Source organism: Pipistrellus hanaki (genome assembly GCF_964339955.1).
Source record: "Pipistrellus hanaki genome assembly, chromosome: 7".
Taxonomy (NCBI): Eukaryota; Metazoa; Chordata; class Mammalia; order Chiroptera; family Vespertilionidae; genus Pipistrellus; species Pipistrellus hanaki.
This window is the reverse complement of record NC_140509.1, coordinates 5,229,893-5,243,247: the sequence shown is the minus strand read 5'-3', so window position 1 is coordinate 5,243,247 and position 13,355 is coordinate 5,229,893. Positions and strand designations below refer to the sequence as shown.

The window sequence follows — 13,355 nt, the reverse complement described above, 5'->3', positions numbered from 1 at the left end:
GTGGTCACCGTCTGTCTCCAGTCCTCAGCGCTCGCTACACGTGGCAGGCTGTCACTTAATGCCTATTGGTAGGAGGAGTGTGCTATATACTTGTCTTTCCGCAGTGCGTGAGCCTCCTGGTCACCCCAGCTGGGGCGGGTGTTCAGCTCCTAGAAGTGCTCTCCCTCCCAGGCAGAGACCTGCTGGCACAGGCGGAAGAGGGGCCTGTGTGCTCACCAAGATTCACAGGTGCTTGTGTTCCAAGGGTGATGTCTGCAAAAGGCACCAAGGGTGTAAGGTGAAAGGTCTCTGCCCAGCCCTGCCCCGGCCATGGCTCCCTCCACAGACACCTCAGCCGTGCTGTGGAGGGTCTGTGTGTTTACAGCCGGGTATGTATGGCCTCTCACCAACAGGGGCGCCGGGCTGCCCCTGCTTCTCTGCTGCTGTGGTTTTGGGCCTGTGTCTCAGAGCGGCCCTGAGCGGGCCTGGAAAGCTGCCTGCTCCTTTTCGCAGCTGCACAGTGTTCCTCGTGTGGCCATCGCTTCTTCACCACGTTCTTTCCAAAGTGTCTGTATGGAGAGTCTGCAGCGAGTGAGCACAGCACTGCAGCGAGCGGGACTAGCTGCCCAGACAGTCCAGAACAGTCATTGGCTCCCTCACCGGGGCTCCCCACGCCTCCCAGGGGCTGGGTCCCTCCCCACGAGTGAGCTCACGGGCCTGCTGGGCCATCGCAGGGCCGAGCTGGCCACGCCTTTTCCTCGGCGGAAGGTGTGTCTGGCTCTCCCTGGGGGTGGGGACGCCGGAGGCACAGGCTCGGTGGGCACCCACGTGTCCTGGGGGCGTCCCCAAGCCTCCTGCCCACACATTTCCCCCCTCCGTTGCCGCAGGGACGAACGCTCTGGCCACAGGTGTTTGTGGCCAGGATGGAATCTCAGTGATTCCTTAGGCGGATACATCTTAGGCTTGACATCAGCCCAGATCACTTCGCCCTGTCAGCCTGGACAGCCGAGGGCAGGGCAGAGGGCACAGGAGCAGTGCGTTTGGTGTGCACAGGGGCGGGAATGGAGAGCGTGGAGCACCGGGTGCCCCTGGGGAGCCGGGTGGTGCGTCTGTGCGGAGGGCACAGGGGGTGGGGGGGGTGGGGTGCGAGTGCGGGCCGGGGGAGGGGAGGCCAGGAGGCCCGCACTGCCCAGTCCACGAGCTTTGGAGGTTCAACCCCAGGAGGCAGGCAGCCTGAGGGCTCCCTCCGCGTCTCCCCTTTGCGGGGGGTGGGGGTGGGGAGGCGGGGGCTGTGGGCCGGGAAGGTGCTCCAAGGCTGCGGTAAGTGGGAGCTGGGCAGCAGGCCTAGAGCCTGTGGGACGGCGGGCCCTGCCCCTCTGGGCCCTGAGTCCCAGACTGTGGGAGAGGGGTTCCCAAAGGCCCCACCCACTCTGGCCTCCTGGGATTCCATCCACGGGAGGGCAGGGCGGGGGGCGGGGGGCGAGGGGAGCTGGAGCCTGCATCCAGAGGGAGCTGTGGGGACAGGGTCTGCTGGGTGGTGACCCAGGGGCTACCTCAGGGTCCTCTCTTACTACATCACCCCACCCCATCCCCAGTCAAACCATCCCACACACCTGGGGATTTCCCCCGCTGGGATCTTCCAGCTCTTTATGTAAATCAAGGCCCCCAGAGGTCCCTGGGGTGTGTATACACGTGCAGGTATGTGAGTGTGTATGTATAGATGCCTGTGTGCACATGTGAACACATGTGCATGCATGTGTGTGCATGTGTGAGATCCCCGATGACTTCGTGGTGTGTGGTTGGGGGACCACCAGCCGCAGGACCCAGGTAAGCTGGAGGGGGGCTTGGTGCTGAGGTGCCAGGCACGGCCCCACCCAATGCCAGTCTCACTCCTGGGAGCGGGAGGCCCACAGGGGCACAGGGCCAGGGAGAGCCGACTGGAGGTGGGTGGCATCAGGACCTGGGCTGCAGCCAGAAGCAAGGCCAGCCTACCATTGGCCCACCCTCTCTGGGCCTCCGTCTCCTCCATGTCACAGGGTGCCCCGCAGGACTCGAGGAGGCCGTGCCTGCGGGAAGGCTGGGGGACTGGAGGGAGGTTGTGTGTAGGGGCGCGGTACCGGATGGGCAGGGGGGTGCCAACCGCCCCCATTAGTGGCCCTCTCCCCTCCAGATCCCCCAGATCAGCTACGCCTCCACAGCCCCGGACCTGAGCGACAACAGCCGCTACGACTTCTTCTCCCGCGTGGTGCCCTCGGACACGTACCAGGCCCAGGCCATGGTGGACATCGTCCGCGCCCTCAAGTGGAACTACGTGTCCACGCTGGCCTCGGAGGGCAGCTACGGCGAGAGTGGTGTGGAGGCCTTCATCCAGAAGTCCCGGGAGGACGGTGAGTCAGGCGCCGCCTGAGGGCCATCGTGGGAATGGGGGCCTGTCTCACACCTCGCTATGCACTGCCCCCCGCCATCCGCTGGGCCTGCCGGGGGCTCTGCCCGCCCTGGGCCCTGCCCTGTGGGCCTCGGTCTCTCCTCTGAGCACTGCTGTGGCCTTGCCGGGAGCTGGGTGGCTCCTGGGGGCGAGGGGCGGGTGTGAAGGACTTAGCGGAGGCAGCCAGGCCGGAGGGACTGGCAGTGCTCCTGGTGTGGGAGCTGGTGGAGCGGCCGCTGTTCTCAGGCAGAGGGAAGGGTGGGGGAGGGCAGGAGGTGCCTTATCTAAGGGGCTGTCAGGGGCCAGCCAGCAGGTTCGGAAGCACGTTAGTGGGATCAGGAACCTGGAGTCCTAAGACGGAGCGGTCTGGTGGTGCGGGTGGGGCATTGGTCACATCTTGTGCTGGCTCTGGCTCCAGGAAGCAGGTGCCGTGGGTGGGAGGTGAGGGCTGTGGCTGTGGGAGAGGGAATTGCTCTCCTCGAGGACCCCCGCCCCACACAGGCCTGCTCCCGGGCCAAGCTCACCGCTGTCCCTGAATTGCGTCAGAAACTCGAGCGCTCAGCCAGCAGTGAGCGGTAAGTGGCCGACATAACAAGGTTTCACCCTGGGTGGCCCTGCCAGGGCGGGCAGCCCTCTGTGGAGGGGGAGGGGGCAGCCCCACGACCCCATGGAGAAGCCCCTCCGCCCCCTCCTGGCTGCTCCCAAGGCCCCGTCCCTAAATAGCTCCTGTGGCACCCGACCTTGGGTGGCGCCTGTATATTTATACCCATATAACCCGGCACTCTAATTGCTTTTTCTAAGGACCACAGTGTCCAGAGGCTGTCGTCGGTAACACCCTGCGGGCATAATCCCGCTATAAATCTTGGATAAGCCTCTTTAATTGTGCAGCCAAACCCTCCGGGTGCCTGTGACCTGGCGGAGAGGGCGGCCTGCGGAAGTGGGGCGGCACTGACTGATGGCCGAGGCTGAGGCTGTAGCCGCTCCCACTCCCTCCCACTCCGCAGCCCGGCCTGCAGGGGAGGGGGCTCACTGAGCGCTCCCATCTCCGGCCACTCCCACTCCGCAGCTGCAGCCGGCCTGCAGGGGAGGGGGCCTGCCATGTGGGTGGCAGAGGCAGACTCTGTGCTGCAGCCCTCCCCCTGGCTGCTGCGTGCCGCCGCCTTTGCTGACTCTGGGCGGGCCCTCGCCCCTGCTTCCAGGTCTCTCTCCACACAAGTCCATGGCCTGTCTGTGGGGACAGAGATGCCGGCTGGGGGTGGGGGCAGAGGCTCTGCAGCTCAGTGCTCAGTTGTGGTCAGCCCCTGCTGGGAGGGACCTGGTAGCCCCCCTAGTACTTCCTACCCCCCCCCCCCCGTGTGCCCAGCAGTGGGCTCCTCCAAGCAGTGCCGAGCACCTGTCTTATGCCTGTTGTCCTGGGCATCCCTCCTGCCTGTGAGGTAGGTGCCCATTTTACAGGGAGGACCCTGAGGCACAGGTCACAGAGCACGTCATTGGTGGGGAAGGGATTTGAACTTTTGAACTCTGGAGGTCTAGCTCCAGGACTAGAGGTCTTAACTGCTTTTGTATTCTGTCATTCTATCTTCTGCCCGTTTCCCACTGCATTAACTGAGGCCCGTGTGGGCCAGCCCGTGCGAGACACACACACACACACACACACACACACACGTGCGAGTGCGTAGAATTAAGGCATGAGCTGTGGGTGAGGTCTGGGCATTGCGTGTTATCTGAAGCTAAGATTCCATATAAATTTCCCATTAGCATCTAATCAGACATTGGGTAGTTAGAAAGTACAATGTCTACTCAAGACTTTAGAGGACTCGCAGCAAAGTAAGAGAAGTAGCTACTGCACCGAGCCTCCGGCTCAGGGCCTCTGCCCGGCACAGGTGCCCCTCCCAGGGCGGCTGCCCCTCTTCCCATCAGTGCTCTCCTCCCGTTGCGGGGGGCCCGGCCTCCCCCCTGGCAGCAGCTCCCATGCCCCCAGGCGCTCCCGCTGTCACAGTGCCCGGCACAGCCCTGGGCGCTGGCCGGCCTGCCCCGGTCTGTGGGCAGCTCGGTCTCCGCGCCCTGCCTGCTGAGAGTTGATGGGAGGACCGTCTTAGGTGAGTGAAAAGAGAAGGAGGGAAAGCCGTGCTCCAGCTGGCCAAATGGAAAGGAGAATTGAATGGCCAGGAGGAAGAGGCCACAGTACCTGTAGCCTCATCCCTGGGAAAGGTTAAAGGTGTCTTGGCCGTACACGGTGCTGATTTGTCCTCTGAAGTGTAACCGTCAGTGAGTGGCCCAGGGGAGCGCCAGGGAGTGGGGCAGAGGGCAGGGTGTGCACACAGAGCCCCGGCCAGGGCTCGGCCAGCAGGGCCTGGCACCTGCTGTGTGCTGGGCTCCGGGACCTGCATACTTACGCCCATTTTGTAGATGAGGCAACTGAGGCAGAGAGGGTAGGTCAGTCTCCCAAGGCTACGAAGCCAGACGTGGAGGAGCTGGGGCGGGAAGCCTGCTCTGTCTTCCGGGTGGGGGCTTCCGGGAGCGCCCCGCACTGCGGACACTGGCATGGCGCTTGAAGAGGCTGCCTGCCCCAGAGGGCGGGAAAGGGAGAGGCTCGGCCTGCAGACCACTGGAGCCTCCGGCTGGCCTGAGCCTCACTGACTGACTTCACACGGGCGGGAGTGGAGGGGTGCCTGGCCGGGGCCGCTGGCTCTCGTGGGCGTGGGAGGAGCGGTGCCCGCCCTGAGTGAGTGAGTGTAGGGACCCGGATGCATCTGTTGAAGTGAAGAGAGACACTCTAGGTCGCGGGGGCCCTGCCGAGCCAGAGGGCAGGCCAGTGGAGTGTGTGTGTGTGTGTGTGTGTGTGTGTGTGTAGGGGTGGCGGGAAGGTGCTTGGCCTCGCACGGAGGAAGGAACGCCTGCCAGGCCGGGGAACAGCAGGAGCAGGAGTGTGGAGGGAGGTGTGAACAGGGCAGATGGGACGCCGGCGAGGGGCCTGGCCTGGTCCTCGTGGCCTCAGGACAGGGGCCAACGTGGAAGGGAGCCGAGCAGAGTTTCTTTCAGGACAAGCCTGTGTTTTTAAACGTTCTGGCACTTGGGGTCACACCTGCTTGCCTGAGAGCTGATGTGAGCACACACCATCTCTGCCAGCCACGTCCAGCCTGCTCAGGCCCGGGGTCTCCCTGCCCCTCAGGCTCAGCGCCAAGGCCCTCCTCACTGGGCTTCGCTGGCCTCTTCCCCCCAGCAGTGCTGCTCACCCGGGCGGGACGGTCTCCCAGCATCGTCCCCAGGGGGCTCCGTGCTGTGACCTCACCCTCTGCCTCATGGGCTTGCCTGGGTGCCCCTCGCCCCCGTCACAGCAGGTGTTTGCAGAATGGACACCTCGGTGGCAGATGCCCAGCCTGTGCTCTCTCATGCCTCCCTTTGGGCTCCCTCCTCTCCCTGCAGCAGGCGGGCGTCAGCTCACCCCCGGGCCCAGCCTGACCCTGCGGGCTGCGTCCTCCGTCGTGCTGACTCCACATTCTTAGAAGCGAAGGCTGTCAGGGCCTGTTCCCCCGAGCCTGGCTCGTTCTGCAAACCCCTCAAACATTCATGAGACTCCTTCCTGGGGCGGCTCCTCAGAGCAGGCTGGGAAGGGAACTTCCTCAGGCCCAGGAGGTGGATGTCCAGTGGGCACTTCAGGGCATAGCCTCGGCCCAGGGCTGCGGGGCCAGCGGCACAGGGGCAGAGCCTGGGCACCAGCCTTCTTGCCTCGGTCAGTGAATGGGGTTGGCATTACCGAGGGGATGGGAGCTGGACGCAGTGAGGGCCTTGCCACTGGGTTGGTGGTGATGAGAGTGAGAAGCTTTGCAGCGTCTTCTCAGGAAGAGACCTCTGGACTGTCCCTCCAGTTGCCTCCTGGACTCACGGCCCAGGGACCTGGCAGCTGGCACCTGGAGTGCCCTGACCGCTGACCATGCATTCTGCAAGGGGGTGGGAGGGAAGTGGGCCCGTCCTGCAGCCAGCCCCCACCATTCTGGCTCATCCACCAGGACTCCCCGAACCGGGGACCCTGCATCGTCAGCTTCCCTGTGCCCCTGTCCCTCTCTGTGGGTAGAGATGAAGTGGACCTGGCCCGGGCACCTTCTGCTGAGCCACGAGGCCTGCCACAGTCTCGCCGAGTCTCTAACAGGCGCTCCGACGCGGGCAAGGTGCTGGCGTTAATGTGACTGCGAGGCGGCTGTCAGGTCGGTCTGTGTCCTGCCATGGAGATGAACCGGTGCTGGCCTGGCCCGCCCCGGGGGTTTTGCCCGTCCGCTCCGATTCCCTGCCGCTCTGGCCTCTCGGTGCTGCGGGGCCCCGGCTGAGTGTCACTGTCCCGCTCTCTCCGCCTCGGGGGGCTCTTCCAGTGTCCGGGGGCCCGCCCCGGCCTCTCCCGATGGGAGCAGGAGGTGGACTGACACCCAGATTCGCCTCAGCTCGCGGGAGTGGCAGCAGGATGTCAGACGCGCCTGCTGCTCCGGATGCTCGGCCTTTCCCTCTTGGACAGAGTAACCGCTTCTCTCTCTGGCCTCCTTTGTGGCACAGGCACTTGAAGAAGATTTCTTTGGGCTTTAAAACACGCCCCTTTGCTGGCTGCAGCCCTTTTGCGACTCTGGCCTCCTTAGTCCTGTCCTATTCGGGTGCCACCGTGGAGCGGAGAGGTTAACTGCCTGGGTGCCGGATCTGCCCCGGGAGCTGTGCCGCCTTGAGCGCCACTGGAAGGCTCCGGGCCTCAGGGTCGCCTGGGGAAGTGGGGACGGTCACAGCACCGGCCGCACAGGTTGCTGTGGGCACTGAGTCAGTGTGACGAAGCCCTTAGCTCAGCCTGGGCCTCACGAGGCCAAGCGGCCACGGAGTGGGCTTCCTTGTTGTTGACCGGAGGGGAGGGGGCAGAGGGCCTGCTGGGAGCCCGGCCCGGTCTCGCCCGCTCTGGCTCTGGGTGGCGGTGTGACCTGGCGGGTCACTCCCCTCTGAGCCCGGTTCATCGCCAGCGTGCAGGTGATGTGTCAGGACCTCTGAGCCCCCCTGACCTTGTCTTCACCCCCTTCACCCAGGCGAGCTTTCCCGCTGCTGCACGGCGGTCCGGGTGCCACAGATTCGCCTTTGGTTTCCGGGGTGTCTACTGTGTTGGGCCCAGACCTGTGCCCACCGAGTAGCCGCACCCACGGGTCCTCAGCCCTTCCAGCCTCTTTGGTTTCTCGGCCTCCATACTTTTGAAAGTAAATCTCGAAGCCTGGTTTGAAGCCCATTGTCTCAAGTTCACCTGAGCCTCCTCACCGAGAGCATGTAGGCCCTGCCCTCCCAGGTCCAGGCCTCAGAGGCCCCACTCTGAGCTCCTTGGAGACGTAGCTAAGGCGCGTCCTGTCTCTTGTTCTCTGCTGCTCAGAGCGGCCCTACAGGCTCACCATTTCCTTTCCTTTCCACTGAGACTTCCTGCTGCAGGCCGGTATGTGGCTGCTGACTGTCCTGTGTCAGCCCCATCTCCTAGGTGACCTCAGACAAGGCACTTCCCCGCCCTGCACCCCAGCTTCTCACCCATGAGCCCCGGAAGGGGCTATGTGCGGTCTTCAGTGGGCTCCTGCCGGGACATGTTGGGGCTGCCGTGGCCCTTTGCCCTTGTTATCTCCCCCCCCCCCCCCCACCGCCCCGCTCCAGGCCTCCTCTGGAGCCTTTGGCCCCCAGGCTCTGCCCTCTGCCTTGGCCTCAGCCAGCCTGGCCTGTGAAGACCCCCGAGCTTCTTTAGTTTTAATGTACATGTTTTTAGGGACGGTGTCATTAACTGTTACAGAAGCTGCCAGGCCTGGCCCCGCCTTGGCCCCTGCACAGCTGTCCTGAGAATTGTCCCCATTTTACAGGGGAGTGGCCAGGGCCTGGGCCGCCGAGGCCTTGTCGGGGGCAGAGCTGGGGTTTGCACTCGGCCACTCCAGCCCTGCCCGGCTCTGCACTCGAGGGGAGGGAGGCGGAGCCCTCCTCTTAATGGGGCATCGGATCCGCTCCACCTGCTTCTCCGGGGCAGCCCTGGTGTCAGCCAGATGGACGGACCTGCCCCCAGGGGCCAGGCAAGGGAGAGGCAGGGTGCTCTTGTGATGAGGAGGGAGTGCGCGTGACAGGGATCACCAGCCATGGGAGGCCCAGTGGTTGAGCATTGATCTATGAACCAGGAGGTCATAGTTTGAGGCCCGGTCAGGGCACATGCCCCAGCTTCTGGGCTCAATCCCTGGTGTGGGGCATGCAGGAGGCAGCTGACCAGTGATTCTTTCTCATCATTGATATTTCTACCTCCCTCTCCCTTCATCTCTGAAATGAATAATGTTTTATAAAGTGTTCATAACAGGCCTGGGAGCTGGGGCAGGACACGTCCCCTCCTTCAGTGCAGACCCAGGACTGTGCTGGCAGGGAGGGAACCGGGACTCGGCATTCAGCCCTCTCCTCCCACCTCAGCACAGTGATTCATTCATTTGATGAGTAAATATTTATCGGGCACCCACTGTGTGCTCCGCATTGAGTCGTGACACTGAAGATACGGCCTGCAGTGACAGGTAAGTGCTCTGCTGTATACTTTCACCAGGAGCTCCTGGGCACCGGCAGGAGGAAGATACTGCAGGGTGAGCGGCAGAGGGGCAGGTGGTCAGGGAAGGCCTTCCTGCCGCGGTGACAGCGGGGGCGTGAGCCGTGTGGAGCTCTGTGGGGAGACAGCCTCAGGCCGCGGAACTGGCCGGGGCATGGCCTGGAGAGTAGCCAAGAGGCAGGAGGGAAAGGGGGCGTCACCCGGGGCTCTGGGTCACTGTGAGGACTTCGGGCTTTGCTCTGAGCAGGATGGAGCCGGCGGAGGGCTGCAGGCAGAGGAGGGACACGAATGGACTCGGATTCAATAGGATCCCGCCGGCCGCGTGTGGGGAGAAGGATGAGGGCCCGAGGCAGGAAGGCCAGAAGGAGGCTCCTGCTCTCATCTAGGCAAGAAGTGATGAAGGGGGTGTGGGGGTGAGGATAGAGTTGGGGTGTACGCTGAGTTTGAGACCACTGGACTTGCTCTCAGGATACCTGCGGGCAGAGAGGGGCATCACGCGGGCACTCCCGGCTTCAGCACCACGGATAGCGGCCCCCCCTCCCCCGCCCCCCCCCCCCCCCCCCAGGGCCGCAGACGTTCCGGAAGCTCTGGTCAGCTCAGGTCCCCGGCACAGGCTGGCTCTCCCGTTCTGCAGTCTGTGCACGCTGAGCCAGAGCCTCATTTGTAAAGTGCGGATCCCTTCCCCTCGATTTTGTTATCAATTTTTTTAGCCAAATATGTTTATTTCTGGGCACTGCTGCAAATTCTTTCAGGGACGAGGCAAGTCTGAATGCAGTCTTACAGCTGGGATGAGAGATTTGGAAGCAGTTGTTTCAAAAAATCTCTGCATCTGGCTCAACTGTTGTGGAGGTGGGCGGGGTGGGGACGGGGGAGGGGCCTTCCCGGAGGCTGGCGGTGGGAGGGGGAACCTTGAAGAGTGGGTGGTCAGTCTGGGGGAGCAGGAGGGAGCCCTGGGAGGGGAGCTTCGTGACCGAATCTGGTCCGTCATGCCACCTCCTCCTGAGAGTGAGGGGGCAGAAGCCCACCGGGGGTGAGTGGCCATGGCTGGCCACGGCTCCTGTGTGTCTTTGGACAAACCACTCTTCCTTTCCGGCTCTCGGTTTCTTCACCTGTAAAACGAGGATAACTGTAGTCCCTACGTTGTTGGTTGTGGTTAGAATGACGGAAACAGGTGAATTAACCACTGGAAAGGCTGAGAAAGGGGTGGCGGGGCTGCCTCCGAGGCCCCGGACCCCGAGGGAGAGCACTTGGCCTCTCCCCCCTCCCAAGCGACCGTCCTCTTCCCCCCGCTTTCCCTGGTGCACACAGCCGTGCTCCATTTTCTGTAGACGGAACGATCATATGGATATTCCACACAAACTCTCATTTTTAATGAGCCGGAAGGAAGCTAATGACCATTTGCAGGCGTCTTGGGCCCAAGGGAGGCCTTGGGGTGGGGGAGGAAGGAGGACAAAGTGACAAGCAATAGGAGAGAGGAGGGGGAACGAACTGGAGGGGGAGGGAGTAGGGGCTGCCTGTCTGCCCCACAGCGGAGAGAAGAGGCAACTTGCCAGTCACCTCAGAAGGTGGGAGGGAGAGGAAGGTGGAGAAGGAGAAGGAGAAGGAGAAGGAGAAGCAGGGAGAAGATGGGCTGGAGGAAGGGAAGGTGAAGGCAGCCAGGACTAGGCTCTGGTTTGTGGGGCTCGGTTTTCCTGTCTGTACATTCGATGTCATACCTAAGACTGGGCGGACTGGGAGGATCTGATGAGAGACCATGTGAAAAAGAATTAAACTGAGGAGTGCTGCATGAATATGAGGGACCATGGGATAATGAGGGAGCAGGGTGTGTGTGTGTGTGTGTGTGTGTGATGGTGAGCGAGGGGAGGGGAGGAGACAGCATGGGGCAAGGGAGTGAGTATGGGAAGAAGGGAAGAGGAGGTGAGGGTCAGGAGCTGAAGATGGGGCATGAAGGCCTGGACAGTAGGCCAGCTCTTAACTAGGTCGTCTGTTCCTTTTATTTTTTTATTTTTTTTATTTTAAATATATTTTATTGATTTTATTCAGAGAGGAAGAGAGAGGGATAGAGAGTCAGAAACATCGATGAGAGAGAATCATCGATCAGCTGCCTCTTGCACACCCCCTACTGGGGAGGTGCCCGCAACCAAGGTACATGCCCTTGACCGGAATCGAACCCGGGACCCTTCAGTCCCCAAGCCAACGCGCTATCCACTGAGCCAAACTGGTCTCGGCCCTTTTTTTTTTTTTTTTTTTTTTTTTAAATATATTTTATTGATTTTTTACAGAGAGGAGGGGAGAGAGGTAGAGAGTAGAAACATCGATGAGGGTCATCAATCAGCTGCCTCTTGCACGCCCCCTACTGGGGATGTGCCCGCAACCAAGGTACATGCCCTTGACCGGAGTCGAACCCGGGACCCTTCAGTTCGCAGGCCGATGCTCTATCCTCTGAGCCAAACCGGTTTCAGCTAGGCTGTCTGTTCCTTCCTTCGTTCATTCATTCATTAATTAAATAATTCATTCTTTCTTTCTTTAGCATCTATCCTCTCCTTCATAGACGATGTCTGCCCCCTGAGGGCAGGTTCCTGGCTTTCCTATCCCTGGCCATGCCCTCCGTGTCTAGGCCAGTGCCTGGCACTGGGAGGTGCTTAGCAAATTGTTGCTAAATCCATGACTGCTCCGTGCCAGGCACTGTCCTAAGCACTTTAGCGTATTAACTCACTTATTATTCACATTCTGTTAGGAGGAGACAGGCCCAGAGAGGTGCAGTAACTTGTCCATAGCCACACAGCTAAGAAGTGGCAGAGCTGCACTCTGAACCCAGGCAGCCCGTCTCCAGCCCTCAGGCCCTGAGGCAGGAGAATTATAGACCGGCCACAGCTCAGGCAGAGGGCAGCCAGTGCCAGCCGTGAGGGTGTGGTGAGAGCAAGAGGGCAGCGGTGAGTTCTGACGGGGGAGGGTCTGAGATGTTTGGGGAGATGGAGGAGGAGAGATGGGCCCCTCGGCGGGGTGGGGATGGCAGGGAGAGGGACCAGCACCAGCTCCAGGTGGGAGAGTCGAGTTGAGGTGGAGGGGGCGGGCCAGCTGTGGAGTTGTGAGGCTGAGGAGGGGCGAGGAGCTGCGGTGTGACCTCGGCCAGCTGTGCCCTGGAGCTGGGGCAGACGGGGAGGGTTGTGGGTCTCACGGCTGTGGCTCCTGGCAGAGGACTCGGAATGAACTCTCAGCAGTCCGGGCCACACTCCCCTTCCCTGACCCAAGTCTGAGCAATGGTGGGTTTCCCTCATTCTCACCACTGAGAGGGGGAAGTGGGGCCAGTGGTCTCCCAGGGCGGCTTGGGGTGGGGGCAGGGCAGGAGCCAGCCATCTCTCGGTGCTCTGCCCCCTGTGTCCCCCCATTAATCTCCTCCCCCATCACCGGTCTCAGAACACGTTCACTTCCTTTTCTATTTTTTTCCTTGTTTCTTGCTTCAAAGGTGTTTTGCCTAAATGGGTTTGTGTTAAGATATAAGGTCGATCACTCAGCACATTTCCCTCTGCTCAGAGCTGAGAGCCATGAATAATGCAGCTCTGCAGGAGGCTGCTGCTGCCCGGCGCCTCCTGGGGAGGGGACGGCTGCTGGGCTCAGAGGCGCTGCGCCCAGCCGCTCAGGCTCAGACGGGTCGCCCAAAGCCCGCAACCTCCCTCCCAAATACCCCCTGGGGGCTGCACACAGGTGGTCCCTCTGTCCAGGTGAGGATAACGCATCCGTTTATGCACGTAGAAATGGAGGCTCAGAGATTGGGCGAAGTGGCTCTTATGACGGAGCAAGCAGGTGACTGAGCTGGGACATGGGCCCAGCCTGTGCTCAGCAGCCCCTGAGCCACACCAGGCCGGCCCTCTGCTGCCTGTGCCCCTGGCAGACCCAGCTCCTTCCCCTGCAGGGGTGGGGCTGTGTGAGGGCGGTCGGGTGGGCCTAGGGAGAGGGCTTCGGAGGCAACAGGACTCTGCCCCACGTGGGGCCCCGAGGCTGAGCTGGATGGCAGGTGTGGTGCCTCCACCCGGGCAGGGACCCGCTGCCCATGTCAGCAGCATGGAGGCGCTCACGGTGCCGAGGCAGGCCTGTGGCTGCGTGGCTGTGTGGGTGCGTGGCTGTAGGGTGTGATTGTGTAGGGTGTGGCTGTTGGGTGTGACAGTGTAGGGTGTGGCTATAGGGTGTGACTGTAGGGTGTGGCTGTGTAGGGTGTGTGTGTGGCTGTGTAGGGTGTGACTGTGTAAGGTGTGACTGTGTAGGGTGTGATGAGGTGGTTGTGTGAAGCTCTGTGGCTTCTGCCTGAGCTGTGGCTGTGGGGTCGGGAGGTGTGGCCGTGTGGGTGCCTGTGTGGCCGTGTGCGTGTCCTGTGGGTGAGGCTGT

The 13,355-nt window shown here is 62.1% G+C and overlaps 1 protein-coding gene across 6 annotated transcripts in view; it reads left to right on the top strand.

Annotated features, from left to right (window-relative positions):
- The window catches only part of GRM4 (glutamate metabotropic receptor 4), a 105,023-nt gene that overhangs the window by 52,356 nt on the left and 39,312 nt on the right, over positions 1 to 13,355 (top strand). For 5 of the 6 annotated variants that reach the window (XM_084890712.1, XM_084890713.1, XM_084890715.1 and 2 more), the window contains one exon: positions 2,150 to 2,366. The exons of the other annotated variant lie outside the window; for it this stretch is intronic. In XM_084890712.1, coding sequence (XP_084746838.1) covers positions 2,150 to 2,366 — 217 coding nt within the window. The remainder of the gene's footprint in view (positions 1 to 2,149; positions 2,367 to 13,355) is intronic. 6 annotated transcript variants of the gene reach the window in all.